At 42.6% G+C, this 27705-nt stretch overlaps 1 protein-coding gene across 1 annotated transcript in view; it reads right to left on the minus strand.

Moving 5' to 3' along the window:
* The window catches only part of GNAI3 (G protein subunit alpha i3), a 36082-nt gene that overhangs the window by 1748 nt on the left and 6629 nt on the right, over nt 1-27705 (minus strand). The window contains exons 2-8 of the mRNA XM_066600264.1: nt 14008-14050; nt 11773-11914; nt 11357-11514; nt 8254-8382; nt 6836-6965; nt 5874-6027; nt 1517-1720 (exon numbers count right to left, since the gene is read on the minus strand). Of these exons, the coding sequence (XP_066456361.1) occupies nt 1530-1720; nt 5874-6027; nt 6836-6965; nt 8254-8382; nt 11357-11514; nt 11773-11914; nt 14008-14050 (947 nt within the window). The 3' untranslated portion in view covers nt 1517-1529. The remainder of the gene's footprint in view (nt 1-1516; nt 1721-5873; nt 6028-6835; nt 6966-8253; nt 8383-11356; nt 11515-11772; nt 11915-14007; nt 14051-27705) is intronic.

A 27705-nucleotide genomic window follows, 5' to 3' on the forward strand; every position in this document is an offset into this window, starting at 1 on the left:
TTTACAAGGTTAATGGAGCCCTGGGAATATGCTTGAGGTATACGCTGTATATGATAAATATAGGGCTCCGACGAAGTGCACCACAGAGCCGGATGTAAACTGAAAGTTTTGCTGGTTTACTCTATGTGCTGCTGGCATCTTTATCATACATAATAGTACAGTCATAAACAAGTAGTCTTAGTCTTCAGTATTCTAGTGATGCATGGATATGTACCACCAGAACAAACCCCTACTGTACAACAGAAAACGCCACGTCAATGATACTGGACTACAAAAATTAGCATGTACTGAAAAAAAGTACAGTACCTTAGATAGGGTTTTATCCACAATTATAAGTTATAACTTTTTGGGGTCCCACAGGACAGGGAATAACTTTGTTAACAGTGGGGGTCAAACCACTGGGACTATCATTGATCTCGAGAATGCGAGTGCTTCAACTCAGCTTTCATTTCAGTGGGACCAGAAAAGATTGGAGCGTGGGGCGCACGTGTGCGACTAGTACTGCCCTAACTTTAGGACACGTGCAGCCCCATTGTCAGGATCAGTTTGAGTCCCAGCAGTCGAACCCCTGCCAATTTGAAAGTTATTCCCCATCTTGATAATAAGGAGTAATTTTCAATTATGGCGCAATCTCTTTAATGAGGCCGCCTGGTTACCGGATAACATTCCCCTTAAAACACTAATTGTGCTGAAACAAAATCAGCTGTACCCATCCATCCTCTGCCGCCTCAATCTAGCACTGTAGCCCTGCAGTCCTCCGGAGGTTGTTTGTTAAGATGTCGTCACCAGATATCGCGCGACTGCTGCAACATCACCGCCAGTTCTCTTCTTGGCATCAGTGCTCAGATCTTGGTTCTCCTCGATGCCAGGAGTTCAGAAGGGCGATGCTACGACCTCCAACTGCTTGCAGCGGTGACATCTTTAACAGTAAACACTGGGAGGGCCGTGGGACTGCAGCACTGGACTGCGGTGGGCAGGATGGGTAAGTGCTGCTGATTATTATTTTAGCACAATTGGTGGTAACTGGACAACCCCTTTAAGCATTGGGCATGTTGAAATTCAAAATGCCTGAGGCTTCTCCCTAAAGGAGATGTCAGAACACAACCAGGTTGCTCTAGACTCTTCACACTGTGGGCATATTCTGCCAAAATCAGAGGGATAGGACTTAATAGGATTGCAAGGGACCGTGGTGATAGTTCTTGCTAAAGCTTTTTTTAAATGTCCTTTACAAAAAGCAAAATGTATGGGCTAACAACTGGCAGCACTGTGAAAAGGCTTGCAGAAACAGAAGAGGCACAGACATCCTATTGGACAATGGGAGGTGCAATGCATGCACGCAAGTGTGGGCAAGAACGTCCTAGCACATCCAGTGCTGGCAGAGCTCAAGTACAGTACCTACCCATTGTAAATAAGTGGCCTGCAAGAATGTGGGGCAGTTCATTATATATCACATATGTGCACCAAAACATGCTGAATATTGATGGAAGGGACACAGGTAGGCTATAGGATCACTTACTTGTACTTCCAGGTTAGTAAAGGCCACACTCCACAAGGTTGGATTTTATGATTACATCTGTAACGGCATCAAACACGAACTGCACATTCTTTGTGTCTGTTGCGCATGTGAAATGTGTGTAAATCTCTTTTGTGTCTTTTCTTCTGTTGAGATCCTCAAACTGGCACTGAATATAGGCAGCGGCCTCTTCATATGTATTAGAGCCTGGAAAAGGAACAGAAATTAGTCTTACAAAGCTCAGTTATGGTAGGCCAACACGCACAATACACTGTTGCAATCAAAATTATTCAACCCCCATTGCAAATTAGATTTGCCAGATTTACAAACTTTCAGCAGTTTGGAAAAAGCACAGCAATATAAATAAAACAGACGGTTTCTCCAAGTTCAACGCAAAATGACTTTTACCGACTACTGAAGAATTATTCCACGTCGTCATGACAAATGTCCTTATTACTTAGTAAAGCTCCTTTTGCTGCTATGACCTACTGCAAATGTGATATGTAACCAGACAATACCTGACCGCGTTCTTGAGGAATCTTACACAGTTCCTTATGGACAATGGCCTCCAGGTCACTAACATTCTGGGTTTGCGTGTTGCAGCTTCTTTCTTCAAATCCCACTAAAGATTTTCTATGGAACTCAAGTCAGGTGATTGACGGCCACTCCATAATCTTCAAGGACTTCTGAAACCAAGCCTTGGAGGACCTTAACTGCATGCTTGGGGCATTGTCCAGTTGGAAGGTCCAATAACACCCAAGCTTCTTTTTCCTCACAGAAGGCATGCTATTTTCTCCTAGGATTTCCAGATACTTGATGAAATCCATCTTGCCCTTTACATGCTTGGGGTTTCCAGTTGCAGAGGAAACAAAGCCGCTCCAGAGCATCACCGAGCCGCCGCCATACTTCACTGTGGGGAGGGGGTACTTTTCAGCATATGTATCATTCTTCCTCCTCCAGACATAGTGCACTGTATGTGCTGGGACTTTCTTGCCTGAACTTCCCTGCATGCATTGGTGCAATGTTGTGAAGAGTTCCCATTGTGAAGAGTTTCAGTTTCATCGATCCACAGAACAGAATCCCAAAATTTATGTGACATATGTAGATAGTTTTAGAGCAAACTAGAGCAGACTTTTCTTCCTGTGCTCTTTGGGTCAGTAGACGTGTACATCTTGCAGTTGAAGCATGGAGACCTTCAGCATTCAGTATGCACCTTAGGAGTTGTTCACACAGGCGTAGGCGCATTTCAGCCGCAGTAATACGCTGCGCATTTGAGTGACCAAGAGGTTTCCACTCCTGCATATCTTGCCTGCTACGGCATTTATGCAAACTCACAATCATTTTATGCACATCTTTTCTGCGTATTTCATGGTTATGTGAACTGATTGAGATCAAAAGGGTTCTATTCACTGCGCATCAGACACACACGCAAATTTTCTCCACATAATTCGCTGAGCAAATACGCTTGTGTGAACGAGCCCTTACTATGCAAATGAAAACCTCAGGGCTGCTGCCACCAAGTCTTGTTGCAGGTCTTTTTCAGCATTTAAAAGTTTCAATGAATGGCTGCGATTGGTGCATCCAGAGCTGGCTGTGAATAGCTGACAGGGCTGTCATTCAGCCAATCAGAGCAATCTCTTGCTGGTAGGTGGGGAATTCAATCCCTGTCACTAGCAATAGATGCTTTACCAGCTTGACAATTGCTCGGCAGCAGGCTCGAAGGTCTGAAAACACCGGCAAGGACCCCAACGGCACCTGCAAGGTGAGTATTGATTTTTTTTTATTCCCCTTTCCCCCTCAGGTAGTGTAGCTAGGGTGTTTAGCGCTTCCAAAAGCACGGCACCAAATTGTAGCACTTTTTCGGCAGCGCTGAAGCCGCTGCCCATTCATTTCAATGGACGACGCAGGGCCAAAAACGGGCATAGATAGAACATGCATCGCTGTCAAAGCGCAGTGTTCGACGCTTGCTTGAGCAGCCCCATTGAAATGAATGGAAGCGTTGTACTAGATTTAGCATAGCGCTGAAAAGGCAGTGCTAAACACCGTACAAAAACATTCTGTGTGAGGGAGGCCTTAAGGCCCATTTACACAGGACAAGTGTTGGGCAAACGATGCCAGACACTCGTCCCCTGTGTCTCTGCTCTCCGATGCTTCTGCACTGGAGCTAGCAGAGCTGGCTGGGTAACAGAGCGGCCAGCAGGGGGACAGGGTAGTGCAGGAGATTTCTCTCCTCTCGCTCCACCGCCCCCCTCCATTGAGAGAACACAGCGGCTGTCCGCTACTGAATGGTCGCTGTTTAAACTGTATGATTAGCAATGAGCTTCATCGCTCACCTTTTATGCAGTCTCTTTCACAAATTTTTCTCTGATTTAAAACTTGGATTAAGAGCCTTGCTCTCAATGGGGCTGCGGCTGTTGTCAGAGGCCCCATTGAAAGCAATGGCCTGCCGGCAACCCCTGCAGTGATTTTCGGGGAAGGGCTTTAAATAAAAGCCCTTCCCTGAAAACCTTCTCACACTCACTCACTTATCCACCCACTCACCTGTCCGCCGCTGCCGGGGCTCAGGCGTGTCTAGCCACCACGTTCTCCCTGCATTTTTAATCCCTGCCTGCTGAAAAGCTTCAGAGCAGTGCAGGGAGAACAAGTGGCGGCAAGACGCGCCTGAGCCTTGGCAGGCAGGGGAGTATATGTATTTTTTTTTTCTTACTATTGGACGATTTTCAAGAAAGAGCTTATATTTAAAGCCCTTCCCCAAAAATCACTGCGGGGGTGCCGGCGTCCTATTGCTTTCAATGGGGCAACGCCATTCCCATTGAAATAAGTGGGAGAGCTTTGCGATCCGGAACGGATTAATGGCTTTTCCATTTATTTCAATGGGGAAAATTGATTTGACTTAAGAGTGTTTTGGGTTAAGAGCTCCGTCACGGAACAAATTAAACTCTTAACCCAAGGCATCACTGTACTTATTTTTTTTGCAATAAGTTTTTCAGCAATTAAACCACAAACAGCACAAACATCCCCTCCCATCATGAAGTCCAGCCATATCGGATGAAGACATAGCTCCTCTAATGGAGAATTTATCCCAAGTGCATATTACAGGTAACCAAGTGTAGGGGGGGGGGGGGGGGGAGACAGACCAAAGGCGTTCAGCCACTCCTGCCACAACCTATAATATTTCTGGTCAGATTTGTGCTTAAGGTATATATATATATCCCCTTTTCCCAGGGTAGAAGCAGATTAATCTTCTCTTTAAAAGGGTGTTTTCCCACTACCTTCTTCACAGCCTCTTTGTACTTCCTGGTTGCTGCTGACCAGACCATGTGACTGCTGCAGCCAATCACTGGCTACAGCAGTGACCTTCTATAGCAGTGAAGGACAGAGACTGTGAAGCAATCTTAAGTAGTGGGAAACCCCTTTAAACTCCCCAGGTGTAGGAGGCTCCTCACCCAACTAATGCTGAATTATCAGTTTTCAGACTATATAATGGAGGCTAGCTATTGCAAATCGTCCCGGTTCCTCTTCCCGCAAGTCACTCCCATTTCCAAGAATGGGTACCATCAGCATAAAATCTAAAAAGTCAGTTGAAAAACACTGAATATTAAAGAATATACATCATTCCAGTATCTATTTAACTTTGGACAACATCATATCAAATCAATCCAGCAGGTTAAATTTTACAGTTATATACTTACCCCCCGGTGTTGGAGACCCCGTCTCCAAGGCGCCGACCGTTGAATGGGGCCGCTCTGGCGTGTTCGCGTCGCACAGCTGGTCTGCGCATGCGCAGACGACCTGTGCGGCGTGAGCACGCTGGAGCGGCCCCATTCAATGGGACAGAAGAGGCAGACTGCGCAAGCGCGTCTAATCGAGGCAGAAGAAGGCTTCGGTCGGTGCCATGGAGACAGGGATGCCAACACCGGTGGGGGTGGGGGGGTAAGTATATAACTTCTGTATGGCCTTCATATTTAATGCACGATGTATATTACAAAGTGCATTTATATGGCCATACAGAAGTGTTTAACTTCACTTGCTTTTGCGGGACAACCCCTTTAAGCACTGAGGCAGTAATTATGGGGCCTGAGCGATGCCAGTGGATAAATGTGAGGCTTGAATAGCCCCTGTATTCATTAATCATCTCAATAATTGTCTTCAGAGACAGCCCTGAATTACTCAGGAAGAGTAACATGTCACTTGCAGATAATGCAATCTTTTCTTCTAATTGCCCATATTTAAAGCCAACAATGTCTGGATGGAATCGGTTCTTAGTGGCTTAAACGCCAGTACAAATAGAAGGGAAGGGGGTAGAAAGGAAAATTGCAGAAAAGCAGAAATGTAAATGCCAATGGGGATGAAGCCACACCTGAGTATTCTGGATAGCAAATTGTAAGGGGGCTGCTGCTGATCTTCTCTTCAAACAAGTCCTTCTTGTTGAGGAACAGGATTATGCTGGTCTTTATAAACCACTTGTTGTTGCAAATACTGTCAAACAACTTCATGCTCTCATGCATACGATTCTGTTGAAGAACAAACACCAATATAAAAAAACAAATTACTGATGGAACCCATTAAGTTTTATGAATTGTGGGAAATAGCAGCACGATCACAATGAGTGTAATAGAGGGCGACTGGGGGTGGGGGGACAAAATACTGAAGAAAACCTGTAGCAGTTAACAGAACTTTCATCTCAGCAGTGCCGGCACGTCGCCAGAGACGTTTGTGTTGGCCTCTGCGACGCTCGTACAGAAATAGGATAAGCCGCGGTATCTTTACTGCACGAGTTTTCAATCGGTCAAATTGCAGCTGTCTGCATAGGATTGCATTATCTAATGCAACCTATGGCAACGTGCATGGGCGGAAATTCTGCGGGAAATCCCGCTGTGGAATTTCCGTCTGTGTGCAGGAGGCCGAATACATTTTTGTTTACTACACAACAGGGTTTATGTATTTGGATCAGCATTTTCTGGTCACATACCAGTCTACATAAAGCCTGAGCCTGGATACAAGGAGCAAATGTAGTAAAAAGCACAAGCCTCATGCGTTTGCCCCATCTGGCAGCACTCCTGTATACCTGTTGAAAACCTACAAAAGCTCAGAGTTGGAGTAGATTTTTTTTTTGCTAAAATCTAAGCTGGTTTCTTCCATCTGGGTCCCATTCACTTTATTGACAAGTGGTGTGGCGTAAATACCCTAAAAAGTTGCAATTTTGTGCCATAATTGTGACTTTAGGATCACAGTAGAAGGCTCCAATATATGAAAACCAAAAAAAGAAATTATTAAGCAATCTGTGTAATCAAATAGAAAGCCAGTACTACCATCACTTACCATTTCTTCATCTTCAGCCAGAAGTAAATCGTAGTCACTGAGAGCCACACAAAAGATGATCGCTGTTACATCCTGGAAACAATGGATCCACTTCTTTCTTTCGGATCTCTGTCCTCCCACATCAAACATTCTGCATACAAAAATTGAATAAATATCTGCTATGATAGCCAACGAGTTAGAGAGGCTCCAGTCACCCACAATACTGTACATGTGATAAGGAATCACAAGTGGTCACTTCTTGTCCTTGTGCTGTACACAACTCCCACCATGATGGAGCTGTCCAGGAAGGGTTATTACACTAAAGGCCCATTTACACGCAAAGGTAATCTTTCAAACGATAGAAAGATTGAAAGTTTTAGCAATCTTTTTGCATAAAGTGTTGATGACCACTGATGGCCATTAGCACTTTATGTTCATTTGCATGTAAATGGGCCTCCACTAGTTGTTTGCAGAGCCCAGTGAGTGAATAATCACATGCCCAGTTGTGAGCACAGAGGCATTGTTATAGTGTCCACAGAATACAATGTTAGGTGCCAGCTTCCCATGGAGATAACAGCCTGCGGTTTACTGACAGATAAAGCAAACTGCTTTATCTCCAGTAGCTGAACGATGGATTGAAAGTTCAACTTAAAATTACTGTTTAAAACAAAGTGCCTGATGCCCGCATTTCCATGTAACGATTTTCACTCAAATTCGGTCATTTGAATAAATTTTGAGCGATAATCGTTGCGTGTAAACGGGCCTTTAAAGAGGCATTAAAAATGGAACAGAGCCAATTCTATTCTGATAGTTTTAACAGTGATTTAATGACATTTAAGTCATGGAAATTAATGAAGCATTGTTCCCTTTTTTTTATAAATTATAAAATGGTGAAAAAATGTATTATATATGCCAGAAAGCAAACAGTAGAGCACTATTTTATGAAAACCAAAGAAACGTTTCACATTAAAGAAAACTTGTCATCACCATCCCCAAAAGTATCTTCACGGGCTGCTAGGAGATGAAATATCAAATAACTTGTAATGCCCTTTCTTTTCCCAATGAGTCCATGTACCTTCACAATTAGGTTTCAAAGTTATCCCATGTCGTATGCAAATGTACCAAGAAGAGTCATGAAGATTTATGAGCTACCGAGTTCTCCGCACGCCCGCTCTCTCATGAGATGTTAGCAGTTCTTGAATCAGCATGACTTCTCAGACTGATGACTCTTCTCTACTGGTTTGTATACGGCGCAGTATAACCTTGGAAGCTAAAGGCAGTAGTACATGGGCTCATTAGGAAAGGAGTCCAATAAAAGTAATTTTCACCCCTGTTGAACAGTGAAGTTAGTTTTGGGGATCCAGGGGGGTAGTGACAGGTACGCTTTGGTAGAACAGGGCCATTAAACAGATCTACTGTTATTGAAGTTATTGACTTACTTGAAGTAAAGGTCTTTGAATGTGAAATGCGTTTCCACAATACCCGTAGTTTTGACGCGCGTCCGGAGAACATCTTGTTGGGTAGGAATGTAACTGGCATGTGAGATTCTGTCCAGATCATTTAAGTAGCTTTAAAAAAAAAACAAAAAAACAAAACTTAGAGAAATCAGCTTTAACCCCTTAGTGACAGCCCTATCGTAAAACTACGTCCTGCTGTTGCAGGACATGTATGGAGGGAGGTAGCGGCACTATCTCCCTCCATACAGCACGGGCGTCAGCTGTTTATTACAGCTGACACCCGCGGGCAATAGCTGCGCTCGGCCGATCGTGGCTATTAACCCTTTAAATGCCGCTGTCAATTCTGACAGCGGCATTTAAATCTCCCGAACGCTGTTCGGGGGTCCCGCACGCCCCCCCCCCCCCCCCCCCCCCCCCGCGGTGAGATCGGGGGAGCCGTGCAGGTGTCAAGGCAGCCGGGGGCCTAATGAATGGCCCCAGGGCTGCCTTAGCAGACCGCCTATCAAGCCATCCACACAGGGTGGCTTGAAAGACTGCCTGTAAAAAAGCAGTATGACGTAATGCTATAGCATTACGTCATACTGCAGGAGTGATCAAAGCATCGCATGTTAAAGTCCCCCAGGGGGACTTCAAAGTAATGTAAAAAAAATAATCAATAAAGTTTTTTTAATTGTTAAAAAAAAAAGTTATAAAAGTTTAAATCACCCCCCTTTTGCCATATCCATTATTAAAAAATAAAAATCATAAAATAAAAATATGTATTTGATATCGCCGTGTCCGTAAAAGTCCGATCTATCAAAGTAGTTCATTATTTTTCCCGCACGGTGAACGTCGTCTGAAAAAAAAAAGAAAGAACGCCAGAAATACACTTTTTTAGTTACCCTGTCTCCCAGAAAAAACGCAATAAAAAACAATCAAAAAGTCGTATGTATTCCAAATTAATACTATCGTAAACTTCAGGACATCCCGCAAAAAATGAGCCCTTGCTCAACTACGTTGACGAAAAAATAAGAAGTTATCGCACGCACAAAATGACCGCAGAAAATAATTGAAAAAAATTAAATATCTTAAAAAAAAAATAAAAGTACTACAGCAAAAAAAATACTATACAAGTTTGGTATCGTAGCAATCGTACCGCCGACCCATACAATAAAAATATCAGGTCGTTTTTGTTGCAATTTGTGTGCAGTAGAAACAGGACGCACCGAAAGATGGTGGAATGTCTTTTTTCCATTTCTCTCCGCTAAGAATTTTTTTAAAGTTTTTCAGTAAATTATATGGTACAATAAATAGTGCCATTGAAAAATACAACTCATTCCGCAAAAAACAAGCCCTCATACAGCGACGTCGATGGATAAATAAAGGAGCTGCGATTTTTTAAAAGGGAGTAGGAAAAAACAAAAATGGAAAAAAGCAAAAAAGCTCCGTCACTAAGGGGTTAAGAGTACTTAAAACACAAGACTTTAACCACTTTGCACAATCCAACATGCGTCTATATTGTAGGTTTGTGGGGTTTGCATAAAGCGGAATTGGGAGCAGAGCTTGCTCTATACGTATGCAATGAGTGTCAGCTCTCTGACAGCCAATCCACAGCCAAGATCATAGCTAACTATGATCCCAACCATTAACCATTTAGATGCCACTGTCAGTACTAATAGCAGCATATAAATGGACTGACATTTGTTTGCCATGACAGCCTGGGGTCCAGTGAAGGCCCCCGGGGCTGCCATGGACTTCTGCCCGTTAACCCTAGATCACTAAACAGTCTGACAGATACTTTCTGTGAGCCGTGGTTGCAGGAAGGTTTTGATACTGTGACTTTGAGGAGGGATATTAAGGCAAGTATCAAAGATATTTTGAAAATTGAAAGTGCTGTGGCAAGTACTTCTCAAGCACAGCCAAACAAACACAAAGTTTGTGCATTTTGTCCATCTCAGAAGCACAGCATGACCATGTTATCATGCCCTCGTGGCAAACACACTGTTCCAGTTTGCAATGACTGCAAGGAATAAGTTTGATGATCGTTTTTAGGTAAATTTAATAAATGTCCTTTCATACAAATTACTTTTTCACTAATAAATACGATAAATAAAATATTGAAGTTTAAATTTGTTCGTCTCTGAAACCAATATATAGTGACCGTGTAACTCGAAAAAGTCTTTGGTGATCTGAGATTAAGCCCACACATTTGGTAAATCGCCATGTCCGTAAAAGTACCATCTATTAAAACAAAGAACGAGCCAACGATGACCTATTCTGCAAGGTAAATGATGTCAGGGAAAGGTCTGTCCTTAGAACAGACTATCAATAGATACTCAGTGGGGGGGTCTGCTGCCTAGGACCCCCAACAATCAGCTATTCTCTAAGCTGATGCAATAAGCAGATTTCTGCAGGAACCAGATAGCTTTGTTCTCACTGCATTGGCCAGGCTTGGAATTACAGGCTAAGTTCCCATTGAAAAGAATGTGTGTAATACCATACCTGGCCACTGCAGCGAGAACAGAGCAGTCTGCTTCCTGCAGAAATCAGCTCAGTGCATGAGCGCAGGAGCCTGGCAAACAGTTGATTGGTGGGGTCCCAGTCAACAGACCACTATCTACTAACTATTGATGGCTTACCCCAAGTCTAGACAGTCAATAATTTACAACTGGACAACCGCTTTAATAAAAAGCTATCATGAAATCATATGGACCCCAAAATGGTACCTATAGAGACTACAACTTGCTGCACAAAAAAAAAAAAAAAAAAAAAAGCTCACACAGCCCCCTCTAATTAAAAAAAATTCCTGGTCGCCAGACTACAGAACATAATGTTTGTATTTAATTTTTTTATAAAAAGGTAATGAAAAAAACTATATAAAGTTGGTGTTGCTATAAATATACTGACCCACAAAACAAAGTTAAATGGTGTAATTGAAAAATACAACTTGTCCCACAAAAAACAAGTCCTCATAAGACTGTCAATATAACTTTAAAAAGTTTCAGATTTTTGAAAGTTGGGAGAAAAAAAAACAACAAAAAATGCCCTGACCCTAAAAATTCTGTGTTGCTCTGACTGCCTTCCCTTCATCATTTCTGACACTTACTATGAAGCAGAGTCATTGAGTTGATATTCCCGGGAGCGGCAGAAGCAAGCCTGCACGCCGGCATCTTCCCACAGCCTCTTAATAACACCTGCAATTTCTGTGGAGATTATGCCTTCCTCTGCTGTACTGGCTAAAACAAACAGCTGTCGGGCGTCATCCTGTGCAGAGCAAGAGAAAGAAGAAGAATTTATAATCTGCTATACAAGAACACAACATTTTCATGGGTTTAAATGGCCGTGCCTGCAGATATAAGCGCAGACCACTGCCCAGAGGCTTCCGCTCCGCCCTCTGTGTTATTGTGGTGCTGACAGCATGCGCCTGCACAGCTGAGGTCATCAGTAGTATTTCACTGGAAAACCCCTCTGAAGCCAAGAAGCAGCAGCACGAGCAGTATAGTACTAAGACTAGGTGCTTACAGCTCTGGCCCCATCTCCAAAATCAATCTTCAGTCTTCCCATGGCACGGATTATAGCAATTATGGACTGAATGGTGTTACTGTAGACAACCGCTTTGTACTGCTTGCACTCCTCTTCTGAATAGCCATCTTCATGGATAATCCTAAAAGCACAATACATACATTAGAGTCCACACAAACAGATCTGATAAACAGTCCATCAGGAAAGCAATGGGGGCAAAATATGCATGAACCCACAGGGGGTCAGAAGTCCCACAAACATGGACATGACTACTGGCGGCCGCTCTAGAACATCTGGACTGCTTATTTTCTAAATAAAAACTTGAAAAAAGAAATCCATTTATATACTGCACATCTAATTATCCATGAAACCAGGACTTACGAATCCCAATGACCAAAGCATCCAAAACTCTTAAATATTTGTTACTAGTATACAACACTATGAAGTTCTTAGTCATGAAGGGCAGGCTCACACGAGAGTATAAAACGCTGCAAATAAAGCACAGTGTTTTACCGGGGTGTGGAGCTGCGAACACTGCGATTGTGATCATGTATGCCTGCGCAGTACAGTATCTCTCATACACGCTCTTCTGCCCCGGCTTCCTGTTTTTTTTTCTTTTTAGCTTTCCTCGTATTGCCCCCTAGCAACATGCGTATACAATGTAACTGCGTATGTACAGCATTTTCGTATGCACCCATAGAAAATAGGGCTCCAACGTGTGCAATACGTAGTAAAATAGAACATGCAGCTTTTTTTCTTTTTCTTAAACACGTTATACACAATGAATATACACAAGTATGCATGGAACAAGAGAAATCAATGTACTTTCATTGACTTCATTCACCACATATTATGCGCACTAACACTGCGAATTACACACGCAATGAATTTACACTCATGTGAGCCTGGCTTAACCCAGAGGACACTGCCATTTTTTTGTTTTTTCCATTGTTTTCCTCTTCCAGCTTTCAAAAAAATTGTGTTTTTCTGTTGACTCAGCTGTAAGAGGGCTGGCGGGACAAGTTGTATTTTTCAATGGCACCATTAAATGTACTAAAAAAACTTTTAAAGATTTTTAAGTGGGGTGAAATGGAAATAAACCACAACTGCAACAATATTGAAGTGGGTTTGTTTTTCTGGCACATACATGGCATAAAAAAAAAAAAAAAAGTGACACGTGAAAATTATTCTAAGGGTAGGTACGATTACAGTGATACCAGGTTTTTTGTACTATAAAAAAAATACATATCTTTTTGAAAGAAAAAAAGTAAACTACTGTGTCATCTTCTGACCATCAATTATTCACTTTTCTGCCGATACGGTTGTGTGAAAACTTGTTCTTTGGGCAGAGTTGTCACAGTGCGAGCAGTGAACCTGTCCTGAAAACAGCGCCGTTGCCATCATAGCCCCATTGTTTCCCCTGATGACGCCTAGTTAGGTGAAACATGTCGAGGGCTAGTGGTCACATTTTAGCTCAGGACTTTACTGCTGCTCACTATATACACATGTGGGGGATTATAGCTGCCATTCAATCCCTCCATATTCTAGCATGGTGACCTCCCAATTTCTATATATTATGGCGTGATCTATGATCCACAAATACTTTAGTCTATAGACCACAATAATCTATAAACCACAAGAGTCTTGGAATTGTAAGGTTTCATAGGCGTTTTATTTCACAAAAACGGTTATCTTTTACTTCGGTGTGGTGATAACCAACAGGCTTTTGGTTGGCCTGTGGCAACTTTGTCTATTAGATTAATGCCTGGCTTGACCCTGGGCAATTCTTGATTTGTTTCAAGGCTTGTTCATTGGGGGAGGATTTGCAGTTTCTATTGGTACCATTTTGGAGAGTGCACGGCTTTGAGTGTCAAGCAATAATGAATACATGCAAATAGAGATGAGCGAGCATACTCGCTAAGGCAAACTACTCGAGCGAGTAGTGCCTTAGCCGAGTATCCTCCCGATCGTCTCTAAAGATTCGGCTGCCGGCGCAGGTGAGCGGTAAGTTGCGGGAGTGAGCAGGGGGGAGAGAAGAGTTCTCCCCTCCGTTCCGCCCCGCTCTCCCCCGCCGAATCTTTAGAGACGAGCGGGCAGGTACTCGAATAAGGCACTACTCGCTCGAGTAGTTTGCCTTAGCAATTATGCTCACTCATCTCTATATGCAAACATACTTTGTCTCCTAGGTCTAGAGACAGTTGTGTAAGCACATCACAGTGGATACAGGAAACTTACTTCATCTGCTTCACAATTGTGCTTTTTCCAGACTCTCCTGCACCTGTAAGACAAAGAAGAAATCATATTACTATTAGTGGGCATTTTAACTTCTTGCTTAGAGGGAAAATGTGGCTTCAATATAAAAACATTTATGAACTGGACATTAGATAAAAAAAACAAAAAAAAAAAACAACAACAACATACAGACCTGCCTTTCCCCTGCCCCCTCCTCCCTCCCCCCCTTCCTGCCCAGCCCATAAAAGTTTTTATACCGAGACAACACAACTCCTTTAAAAGGGATTGTGTGATCAGAAATGGTGCATGGTTAGTAACAGTTTATAGGGCTTAAAAAAATAAAATAAATAAAAAAAATACTATCTAGTTCGGCCTATTATCTTGCAGTGCGACATAACATGTAATATTGTATCGCTCAAGAAACACGTCCAGAACCATCATTTACTCTTTTCTCCATCACCACGTTGATACCGGAGCTAATAGAGCTCCTCTTACGTTCACTGCGTGGGCCAAATTAGATATTCAGACGTTTTGTGCACAAAGGGTAACAGATTGACACAATGCTCTGTATCAGGCCAGTACACTTCTGTTAGTAAAGTATCAAAAGTGAAAGAATTTGGAGGAAGCATATAGCGTTATCAGTAAATGAGAAGCTTGTCCAATCAGAATGTACAACTCCTCTGTGGGAAACATGAGAGGGAGGAAGATGCACGGGCCTAAGACACTCTGATATTATATAAGAACTCGCTTAACTGCTAACCTTTGACTAAGAAAGTAGAATAAAATTATAATTTTTTTTGCCTAAGCCGATATAAGAAACACAAGACAAGATAATAAATGAGCATACTAATATAATTACTAATAACAACGTCCTCAGGCAGAAAGTTCCATATTCCCAATGCTCTTACAGTAAAGAACCCCCTACTGTGTTGTGAAGAAACCTATCCTCTAGACTAGGGAGGCAGTAAGTTTTTCTGGTCCAAGGTTCACATTATCAGATCAGACAAATTACAAAGGGCACAGTGAAATCCAATGCAGCACATTGAAACAGTAAGCCATAAACGTCTCACAGGTGCTAGGTCCCAACATTTAAATATTTTATTATCCCTATAAAATACCCAAGGATAGCCGCAGTAATGTTTGGCCACCAATCCCCCTCTTCCACTCCTTTCTGGAGGGCCACATTTGTCTGATGTATGGGAGCCCCAGAGATGAGGATTAGTTCTTCCCAGTCCCCGCTATGCACTCCTCTTCTCCCTGACATAATCCCAGAGGATGGAAGCATTTGACAAAAAGTGGTTACCTTTTATAGATTACAATGTGGCGACGACACCTCACAATACCACTGAATAGAACACTAGAGATCAGACAGTACATCCACACACTGTTCCTTCATCTAAGGCAGGTTCATATGTACCCAATTTGCCCCATTGTGGCAGATCTGCAGCAGATTTCACCATTTCAGTTGAATCTAAACTGATTGAGTAAAATCTGCTGCAGATCAGCACCGTGTGAACGCACCCCAAAAATGAACCTGCCATTGTGAAAATGTTACTCAACCTACTGGCATTGTGTTATACAGCAGACTGAAGTGAGCAGATTGAGATTTCGTCATTATACGTACAGCATAGCCATGAGTCCAGTGAGCGCTCCTATTTGGTGAGAGTGCAGTCATACAGGGAAGGCTGCCAATCACTGGACTCAAAAACTAAGAAAAAGCAGAGATCGCAAAGAATAAGTTACAAGTTATACAGAATCTTAAAAAAAAAAAAACCTTAGCGACCAGCTGTACGTTTTAAATGGCAGTCACTAAGGGGCCCAACGGCTAGGCTGCCATAAAAACTGGTCATCTAGTCGGTTCCCACCAATTAACCCCATACATGCTGCAATCAATAGCAGCAGCATGTAAGCGGGCGACAGGGGAAGGAAGCCCGCCCATCATCCATCGGCACCCTACAATGGATTCATCCGTTTTTGAGACCGCCAGAGGCCTAATCAGGGCCTCTAGATCTTCCCTGCCATGCCAGTCTGCCAGAAGTACAATATATAAATTAGCATAGGCTAGTATACCAACAATTGAAATATCGTATCCCCACTCCTCGAGGGACAAAAAAAAAAAAAAAAGTATTTTTTTTTTCTCCCACATGACTACTTGCAAAGTTATTTCAATTGTAAAAGCATTCAATCCAAAAAAGCCAAAAGCAGCAGCAAAAAGAAAAAAAAACCCACACAACCCCAAACCGTAGTTGCTAAAGCGGGGTTTACCACATTCAATGATTATGTTCAGTGATACCTATTAAATCTATCAACCAAATGTATGAGCCTGAACGGTTATATTTTTTGCCAATGCCAAACTAGCCTATAAGTCCATTTACACCAAATGATTATTGATTGAGCGAGTGAATGGCGTCAGTGTTGGCTTGTTCATGCGTGCAGCCCGTTTATACAGCAGACACATCGTTGGCTCGTTCATATGAACATCGCTCAGTCTTTCACATTCGCTGTATAAGTGATGAGAAGGACTGAACAAGTGTAGTTTACACGGAGCGATGAGGGAACGAGCCAACGATGATGACTGCTGCAGAAACTGAATGATGAAAGAAAGGTGAACGATTCTTGTTTGAGGCTTAGCTCGTTTGTTCTGTCTACGAGGGCTTTAAGTTATATGTATACGCTTTACTACATTGACGTGCTGTTGCAAGTTTGACCGATTAGATTTGTCCTTATAAACAAGTATACACATTGGGTGGCGAGAGTATATAGAAGGAGTGTGACATGAAGCAACTCATCAATGTAAGAATAAATATCATGCCAGACTTTGCTGTAAAGTGTGATTGGAATTAACTGCAGAGTTTTCCCTTTTTTAATTCAGCTCAGTAGAGAGAAGGTGCCGAGAATCTCACAAACCGACTGAGCAATGGCTGATACAAGCGCAAATATTTAACCCATAAAACAGCAGGCCAACATCCTGGTTTACATTTCCTGGAGAGGCGCTGGCATAGGATGTCGACCAGCCGGTTCTTATACCATGAATACTCTCAACGCCACCCCCTAACGGAGAGCAGTGCCCGGCGCCACCTCTGTAACCATTCCCCACACGTAGCACGAGCCGTTATCCACAGGTTTAGACTGGCTGGCAGCAGATCGTATATACTTGTCCACCATTAATTACGGCCATCTGTCCTTAGCCGGACAAGACCCACCACCACGGGCTGCACGACCTTCCGTCTTTTCAGTATTCATATACCTTCCAAGTAGTGGCGCTGTGGAGGAATTATTCCATCACTGGTTTGTTTTCTTCCCAGGGAGCATCATATGTTCTTTATAATACGCCCTGTACCTCCCATAGAGCTCTGCACAAGGAGAAACATTACCCCGGCAGACGCTGCAGTAACTCTGGTACGGGGTTATCGGTGCTGCCCAAGCAAATTTACTCTTTGAAATCAGCTTTCCAGCCACGTTCACCTCCGGATATGTTGGCACACCATTTTCCCATCAATTTAAATGCTTCCCATACATACATACATCTCCATCACTCATGCATACATTTCTGTTAATACTTGATAAAGGGGAAACAGCCTACCAGCGAAACACATTGCATTGTTGCCCCTATATCTATATGGCTTATACACCATCTTCGTTTTTAATGCTTTAATATTTTATTTAATACTAGTATTTTTTTATACAGTTTATAAATCAACGACATTGCTAAACCCCTCTACAGTCCACTTGTGTCGTGTCTTCCTGCCTTGTGAAATACGCACATGGATCTACACACATTTGGATGTAGGGAACTGATGTGAGGTCTATCAATGGCTCACACACCTCCCTCGTAGAGCAAGTTTACTGGTTTTTTATCGATTTCTTTATACAGTTACTGCACACAGGTCATCCTCCATACATTGCTGGCTTTTCACCTAGCCAACTGAAAACTACCTACACTGCAAGAACTCCAAAACGGCGGTCTGCCTATGAGTATTCTGGTTTGGCTAGTCATCTCACAAGATCTGCTCAAAGGTTGGATACTGACTGATACTGTTACTACGTCCCAATTGGTGGCGCTGTGGAGGATTATTCAGTCACCAGTTTGCATGGCAGAAAGAAAGGTTTGTTCATAGAAGATTTGAATGAGCCACCTCAATTTGTCATACTAGCCTGCCTTATTGCAACACCTCTGAATGAAAGGGGAAGGTGACCCATGACTTACTTGAGGTTTTCTGACATCAGCAAACCAAAACTTAAATTTTTAGCCTGTTTACTTAACAACCCACAAATGAGGAACCTGAAATTGTATTTACCAATGTGTGATGTGCTCAAATACAGAAACTCCACTTCTATAAATTGGAGGTCTTCCAAACAGATAGCTTGTCTTTAAATTTACGTTTCCTCAAGACACCTGAGCACAGCACGAAGAACTCTTCTTGTTAAGAGTCAGGAAAGAGTTGGAAGGAGGGACAGTTCACGACTCTGAGCGGACTGCTAGCACCCAGCAGTGCCAGGCAAGATGGGGAAGATCCTACTTGGGCAGCTGTGCTATTGTTCCTAACCACTGAACTTCCTTGTTGTGACAAGTTAGAACCTCAGAGCTGCCACAGGCCGTGACACATCTGCGTGGGCGCAGCAATGACACGGTACATAAGGGGAGGAGGGGGTATACGGAGATCAAAATTATAGGAATGAAGCAGATAAGGGTTATAAGCAAGAAGTGGCACACGCAGGGCTGTAACGATGAGCTAGAGGAAGCGGAGCATTGTGCTATTAATAAGCTTCTCTTGGCTCTTCTGCATTCTGTTACTTATTCTGCTCCAATTACGCTAGACAAAAAAAAATGGAAGTTAGGAAGCCTTAAAAGATAGAAGCCCAAATAAAACACATCAAACCGATCACCTTTATCATTCCCTAGTGTGCCTTCCCATAATAAAATACACTATTCAACTAGCTGTGTAAATCTTACTTGACCTTAAGACCTCCAGACCCGGACAAAGATGGCCGCATCGCTTCTCTAACTACGTGAAGCACACTGCGGCTACTATGCGTTGGTTGTCTTGAGGCATGCTGATCTGACTGGCCACTACAGCTCATGCGGATAGCACAGGCCAAGCGAAGCAGCATGTAGTGTCTAATACAATACCAATGCTATTAATACATAGTATGCAGTAGGTAGACAATGAACTTCTGCAACTATCTTTGTTTGTCCAGGACTGGGGAGTTTGTTTTGAGGTTAAATCAACTATTAAATTCTATGTCTTATGACACACACTTGATTCACTATTAAAAGGACATTCACCGACACACAGTGCTCCGGATAGTGCACCCAATGCACCCGAAGTTTTGCAAACAGCAACAAGACTTTAATCTTGTCACCATTTGCTAACAGTGCCGCTGCATGGCTGTCAGTTGTAGTGAAGAATCTCTCCTCTGCATCCAGCAGCATGTAAAACGCTAGACACCCAAGCCAGAACACTCACTCCAACGACATGGTGTCCTGAAATACCTTAAGCGGAATCTACATGCGGACTGATAGTCTTGCTGTGCCCCTCGATGCTTCCAGCAGCCTAAAAAGAATAGGGCCCAATACTGCCCCTGTGGTACCCCACTAGTAACAGTAACCCTTCCAATACTGCCCTTTGCAGTATCCAACTAGTAATAGTGACCCCTCCAATACTGCCCCCTTCGGTTCCCCATTAGTAATGGTGACCCAATCAGTATGTACCATTAATAACCCCCCTCTATTTTCTATTACTGAGCCAGTTATACTTACCCACATTTTCATTTTAAATACCAGTTCTTTTATGCAGCACAGTATGAAACACTTCAGAAAAAATACAGATCTACAAAATCCAATGACTCTCCCGATACAGTTTAGGACTTACCTCCTCATAGAAGCCAACGAGATTGGTTTGACAGAAACGACCCCTTATAAACCCATGCTGATATGGAATTATATAGCTATTTTGATTAAGGTACTCCAGGATAGCATCTCTTAGAAATCACTCAAACATTTTACACACAATTGAAGGTTGACTTAGTGGTCTACAGTTTGCAGATTCCCTTTTTGCCCCTTTTTGAATATCGGCACCACGTTTGCTAAGCACCAATCCAGTGAAACAAACCCAGGCACTAGAGTCCTTAAATAAAAGAACCAATCACATTAATTCCCTTAAAACCCCAGGGTGTATGCTATGAGGACCTGGTGATTGGTCCCCTCCCCCAACAAAACACCCTTCTGAAAGGCAAGTGGAAATTGATTATATTATGGGCACTATTTCCTAGATGCCCTCCGACCTGCACCACTGTTATTCTGTCAGGTCTAATATACATAGAAGAACAATGACAGCATAAAAGGCGTAGTAATTTTCTTATACTTTTTATTCCTCCATCAAGACTGCAACGTTTTGACCCTCTTGGGGTCTTTGTCAAGTATGCTTGACAAAGACCCCAAGAGGGTAGAAACGTTGCAGTCTTGATGGAGGAATAAAAAGTATAAGAAAATTACTACGCCTTTTATGCTGCCATCGTTCTTGTATGTATATTGGATTGTCTAATTGGAGGGCTTGGTGGCTCTGACCCCCATACCTTGGCACGCATATTATGGGCTTTTGAGTTTAATTTGAAAATCCTGAAGTGTGCTGTGAGTTGCTGCGGTTGCACTGTGGATTCTGTCAGGTCTGCCAGTTAATAAGTCCAAAAATGGCCATCCCTTTAATTGGATCCTGTACATGTTGGGAAAGGAAATATCTGTAGTTATTGACAAACTAGTTTCCTTCATGAGTTGCAGGTTTCTGTTTTCCAGTTTATTTCCCGTATAATAATGGTCTCATTGTAATTTTCTGCTTCATCCATTTGCCTCAATAATAGATTTTCTGTTATAGTTGATGACAAACGCCTAGGAAGATTGTTTTTCCTTCCATGCATCTTTACCCATAGAGACTACACATGTTCATTACCTTCACATATATCCTCGCCGCAGTGTGGACCTCAAACAAGACTTCATAGTCAATCCCCTTTTTTTACAGAACGCAACCGCCCAGTCTAAGGCCCAATGTCCAATGGCAGATTTGATTTGCAGAATCCGCACGAAAGATCCACAAATCAAGCCCCCCGTAGGGAAACATGAGCGACCGCAAATGAAATAAAGCATGCGGATTTGTTTCGCGGACCTTTTGGTACAAACAGCTTCCATTGAGGTCGATGGAAGCCGCCTGATCCACAGTGCCCTCGGTCGCGGGCAGTCGGATTCCGCATGTGGAATCCGATCTGCCCGTGGATATTGGACCTAGGTCTCTGTTATTCCCACTACGTCATAGTTTTCTTCAGACACTATTATTCCAATTTGTTAACCTCACTGGTCAGACTTCAAGCATTAGTCACCACACAGTTTACAAAACCTTTAGCTTAATACCACAAGTGTATCCCCATTAACTATTCTGTCAGTTCTAAACTACCCTCCTACCACTCCATTTTGATTATTTAGTTTTGAGGTTTTCAAAAGGACTACATTGGACAAACAGAACACTTGATCAGATATTTTCCATTTCCAATTTTGTTTGTATTGATGGAGAATTATGGAGGGAACTAGGGGGGCTTTTATGAAGGACTCATAAAAATTAAATAACTGTACGCATAATTCTCTTTTTTCACTCACACTCCCCCACCCTTCATGACAGCACCCATTGGAGACTTAACAAACAAGTCATTTTTAGGGAGCGATAACTGCTTGTAGAACTTTCTACCCAAATGTTATATCCTTGTTGGCCAAGACATCCAGCCGCTATTGCTGAAGTGTTTGGGTTTGCCCATTAATCCTACAAATCTGCTCAAGTGATACATTGGCCCTGTTAGCCCTAGTAGAGGAGACTACAATTATAGGATAGGCTTTAATTCACGTAGAAGCAGTGCTTCCTTGTGCTCAGTAAACTTCTTCAATGACAGCTTTTATCTATATGTCTAACGTGGATTTTGAGGCCCTCTTCCCTTTACACTATTCACTGAATTAGATACATTTGTGTCGATCCTCCAAGGTTGTGTTTTTATGTATTTTAGGATAGTTCTTGCGTCAAAGGTATGACATTTTTCTTATGACACAAAGGAGTGCTCAAGTCGTATGACAATTTTAGTCTAAAATTCTCATAAAAGGCTCTTAAATGGACATAGCCTGCATCTCAAATGCTCTATGAGCCGTAGTAATAGATACTAAGAATACCCCTTTCCAAGCTAGATATGTAATATTTGAAAACTCCAATGGCTTAAAAATGGGAAAACTTTACCCTAATGGAGTTGTATTTAGAGCCCATGGGGCTACATTAGGTTTTGTAGCGAGTCTTATTCTGTAAGCAACCTTTTAAATAAAGTTTTAATAAACACCCTAATAGGGAAATACATTAGAAACTAGATAATGCTGCCACCTGGACTTTGAAATGTACTGCAGCTAACACCCTAATCTAGCCACACTTGTAAGAAGTAAAGGTTTTCGAAGATTGTTTGTGAAGACCCATCCAGTTGCAGAATTGATAGAGATATATAGAGATATATATATATATATATATATATATACACATACATACACATACATACACACATATATACATACATACACACACACACACACACACACACACACACACATATATATATATACATACACACACACACACACACACACACACACACACAATCATTAGGACATTCTTGTCCCAGTGTTTCCGGTGGCACATCACACACAGCAGCTTGATTACCACAAAAGACACAAAGCTTGGCTCCTCCCACAGCAATGACATCACCACAGGTCCTTCAGCCCACTGGATCTCTGTGCTGGTGGTGGGTCAGTGTGTTCTGCCAGGACTGCTGAGTTGTGTCTTCAGAGATAATAATGGCCTAGTTATTCAGCCCGCTGGATCTCTGTGGTAGTGGTAGGTTAGTGGGTTCTGTCTGCCAGGACTGCTGAGTTGTGTCTATTGAGATAATAATGGCTTAGTTGTATTCTCAGTGTGTTATTTTACCCTCCCCTTCCAAGAGCCCTTCAATGGCATCATCAGGAGGTGGAGTGATGACGTTAACAGTGGCGGAGCATCAGAAGCACTCACACACAAACATACAGACAAGTGGTCATTAGTAGTTTTTTTCTATATAGATACCGGATGTTCCTCCTTTCTGATTTTTTTGTAGTGTTGTAATCACTTGATCTGAAAATCCTTAGGTCCAATGTCCACGGGCGAATTTTTCTGCGGAATCCAGAGTGGGCGTTCCGCTCTGGATTCTACAGCAATAAGCCTCCATAGCATACTATGGTAAAACAATCTTTTTGATGTCCATGAGCGGAAACCAACTGCGATTTCCGCTCACAATAAGAAAAAATTGCAGCATGCTCAATTTTACTGTGGTTTATGCACAGACGGCTTCCATTGAAGTCAATGGAAACCGTCCAATCCATGGCCCGTCCGCAATTGACATTACGGACGGGCTGTGGATTCCGCAGGAAAGCAGGAGTTTGAAGAAGAAAAAAAACACTACTGCGCACAATCGCCGGCCAGCGTGTTCACACACATCTGCAGTACAGAAAAAAAGAAAACCCGGACAGGTAAGCAAGGTCTTCGTTTGTGGGCAGGGTGTGATTCAACTGCGAGCTCCCGCAGGCGGAATCCAACCCGCCCATGGACATGAGGCCTTAGTATCTGCTTTTCAAGATCTAGGCTGACCGTTGAAGCTTCTCCACCCTGGGATATAGAATCAGACCCTGGGCAGAGTGTCTATGGCTAGATTGTTCAGCAATGGGAACCAATTCCATTTCCTCCAATGTTGAGCTATCAGCATCACAATGGTACTGCTCTGACAGATTTTCCTCAGGACTTGAAGTATCACTGAAAATAACGGGAATGTCTAAGCTAATTCCATTTCCCAGACCTGACCTGAGACAGTGCATCTATCCCTAATGAGTGATCCTCCAGGTGAAGAGAGAAGAATTGAGAAATTTTAGATCTTTTTGCATCACGAAAACATACCATTTGGGGAAAACCTCATCTGGAATTATTCTGCATTTACAGCCCCATTCCCCAGGTTCTACTTCCTAACGAATTAATCTGGCACTGTTTTCTACCCCTTTAAGGGCTTTTACCAACTGACTTTTTTTAACGCTGCGATATCGCTGTATTTTTTCAATGGGACTTTCTAATGTAAAAATCGCAAGTTTGAGCATGTGCGATTTTTGTGCAATGAGATTTTAACATTATAAAGTCCTATTGAAAAAAACCGCAGCGTTAAAGAAAACGCTAGTGGGTAAATGCCCTTAAGATGAACTGGACCAGAATGTTTTCATGCCCAAATGAGTATCTTTCCAACCAATTCCTAGTGGAGAGGGGATCCTATTCCCCCTCATTGTCAAAGAGATACTGTAGTGATGTCACCACACAGCATTTTCAGATGCCCTATCTGTTTTAATGACTCCCAGACTTCCTTCAGTTCTCGATAATTGGAAGATATTTCTCCAATTTCTTGGGACCATTTTCGATAATTGGAAGATATTTCTCCAATTTCTTGGGACCATTTTCCTTGAAGGGAATGTCTGAGAAACTGGGCTCCCCAACCGCTTTTGCTTGCTTCTGCTAGGACAGGTTCTTAAATAGATTCTATCCCTTTGAACAAGTTTGTAACTTTTCACAATCAAAGAAAGGAAATGCTTTACTATTACAGAAGCTGTTGAGCTATTTGTCCCAACACTATAAAATCATTTTCTACAGGACCCTGGAATGCTCTTGGGCCCAGGCTACTGCTGGAATACATGACATCAGTAACCCCAAAGAGACTCATGACTAATCTTTTAGACACTATCTATTTTCTTTGTAATGAAGAGATTTTTGAGAGTATCTCTTGTTTTTTGTCTTCTGAAAGCCAGGTACATGGAAGGTCTGAAATTAACAGAACTCTTAAGAAGTTCTTCTCCTTTGATAGATAGAAGTCTGATTTTTGAACATTTGTAACCCAACTGAGTTTCAGGTATAAAGTTTGAGTCACTCAAGTGATCGTTCAATAATGCTTCTGTGTCTGCCACCAAAAGGAAGTCATCAGGTATATTTTTATCATTTTTCCCTGCAGAAAGGTCACTGTCTATAATAATGTTTTAGAAGACCTTTGAGGTCTAGAAGATCCCTAATGGTAAATACAAAATAGAAATATAGAATTTTGCCATTTATTTTCACAGCAAATCTCAGTAACATCTGGTACCACGGATCTATACGGACGTGATCAGCATCCCCGAGATCCTACATGCACATCACTGCACCTTGTGAAGTCAGGGGTACAATGAACTTTATGGTTTCCAGTCACAACTTTCGGTATGTAATCCATTCATTTAGGTGCTTTACGTTAATAGTTGCTCTTGAAGCCCCGCTTGTCTTCTTCACTAGGAATAGCATGGAACAGAATCCTGTTCATTGCTGATTTTGTGGAACCAGAATAATTGCTTCTAGTGATAAGAGGTCCAGAATTCCTTCCTGCAGCTGTTGTAAAGTTTTTGTCTGTGTAATCTTGATTCTTCTTTTCCGGGACACAAGATAGACACTCTATTTTGTGTCCCGTTTCTAAAATTTGTAGCACCCATGTGTTTGTTAGAATTTGTAGACCAATGGTGAGGTGTAAGAGCCTTCCCTCATAAACCTGGTGTCAGTGTTTTGATAATCCTGGATTGGTACTGGAGTTAAGGAGGATGTTCCTGCCTCTACCATTTCTTCCTTTGCATAGCTCCAGCAATCCTTTGCATTTATACTCTCTTACTGGAGAGTGGGGTTTCCAAAAGGGCAATTGTTTTCTGGCCAGCTTCTCTTCTAGAGAAGCCGCAGACAAGAAGGGTTTTCCCGATTATCTAATTCTGGGCTTGAGACATGTTTGCATTGGAATGCTGTTGCACATAATTTGTTCTTGGAAATTATATCCACTAACCATAATCTGAGCCACGGGGGCCCTGTGTGGCGAATTAGGAAGCGCACTCATTTTTAGCCTGAACTATATAGTTCCGGCAGAGGAGTCCTATAGCTATTCTCAACAGCAATAAATTACCGGAAAGTGCTGCGGAATAAGTCGGCGCTATACAAATAACGAGATTTCAGAAGAACTGAAAGTGAACAGAACAGAGTCAAACTGAACTCAGAGCAAAAAAATGTATTGTTCTCTATGAGTCCCGTTTGCGGCAGTTTATTAGAAAAAAAAAAGAAAAGAAAAAGACAGACGGACGCAGATGTGAAACCACCCTTATTCCACAAAAAACAAGCCCTCACACAGCTATTTTGACAGAAAAAATGTCCAGGAGTATGTACGGTGACGTATGTATGGTAACATTGCAGTGAACACCTGACTTTCGCCAGGCTATCTACCGCCGCTGATGACTGTAATCTGCATCTTGGGGCCCCAGGAGAGGCAAGAATGCGATCCTTTTTTATTTTAAGCTGAGCCCAGTGGGTGGACGAGGTTTTGCTACAATAAAACCCCTCTAAAAGGGTTAAGGCTAGGTTCATATTGCATTAGTGAGCCTGCCTACACTGCATTCAGACAGAACCATGCGCTGTCATTAATGAGGAGACCAAAGCTACAAGCTGTATAGAGGATACACTACGATATTCTGTCTTGCTGAAATGTCAGAAGCAAACAGAAGCCTGCTGAAATGGGAACCAGAGCTGGCCTGCATTTTGTACCACAATGCCTGGACCCGCCTGCGGCTTCACGAGTGCGGAGTGGGTAAAGTTCATGCGGTGGCTCACTGCTCCCTGCGCTGCCAGCTGGCTCCTGCTTTATCAACAGTGGAGGTTTTAGAGGACTGATTTTAAAGCGTAAAAATACCATTACAAATCATTAATGCAACTTTCTAGTGGCCTCAAAACAAGCTGATCTCAGTTAAGAAGTCCACAATAACAGCTGATCGCTGGGGGTGAGCGGAACAATCCTGATGATCAACTACAAAAGTGCCTTAAAGCCCCTTTAACAAGAGCTACATCTTTGGAAATAACCCACAAACCTAGACAAGAAGTATCTTCATGCAGAGTTAGGCCCTCTGCACACGGTAAACAAATCGCGGCATGTTCTTTTTCTGAGCAGGTCCCACAGAGGCCCGCACAGAAATGTCACTTCCGGCACGCCGGCTGGGCGGCAGCAGGCGCATCAGAGCCGGAGCCGTGAGAGCAGGTGAGAGCCATACTGGTCTTAGCAGGAACGCGGGTTGGATCCGGCTGCGAGAATTCTCATAGCGGAATCCGACCCGGCCCTCTGCAGGCGGCCTTACACTTTGCTAATATATTTATGTACAATTTCCTGCCAACAGGAAAGGCTAAGCATAAATTCCCCCATACACAGGCAGAATCAACTATTTAAGACTCACATCATCTCTATGGTCCTGGAATATAGAGATAAAAGCAAATGCATTAGTGCATTAACCTGGAAACCAAGCATAAAACACTGCAATAATCCTAATTATCTGGCAGTTAAATGGTTCTAAAATCTTATCCTAGAGATAAGTAGAGCTTAGACAACAAGCACTTCCCACAGTCAACCATCAGAGCCATTACCCAACTTGCAAACATTTTACTGCATTGAAATGGACTCGTCCCCTCCTCAATCACAGCCTGGCTGTCCGGGCGATCTAAGGCCCTTTACGGGCAATGACTATCGCTTAAACAACTGCACAACTGAACGAACAAACTGAATAAAATTACTCGCACC

The sequence above is a fragment of the Eleutherodactylus coqui genome, chromosome 4, assembly GCF_035609145.1.
Source record: "Eleutherodactylus coqui strain aEleCoq1 chromosome 4, aEleCoq1.hap1, whole genome shotgun sequence".
In the NCBI taxonomy this organism is placed as follows: domain Eukaryota; kingdom Metazoa; phylum Chordata; class Amphibia; order Anura; family Eleutherodactylidae; genus Eleutherodactylus; species Eleutherodactylus coqui.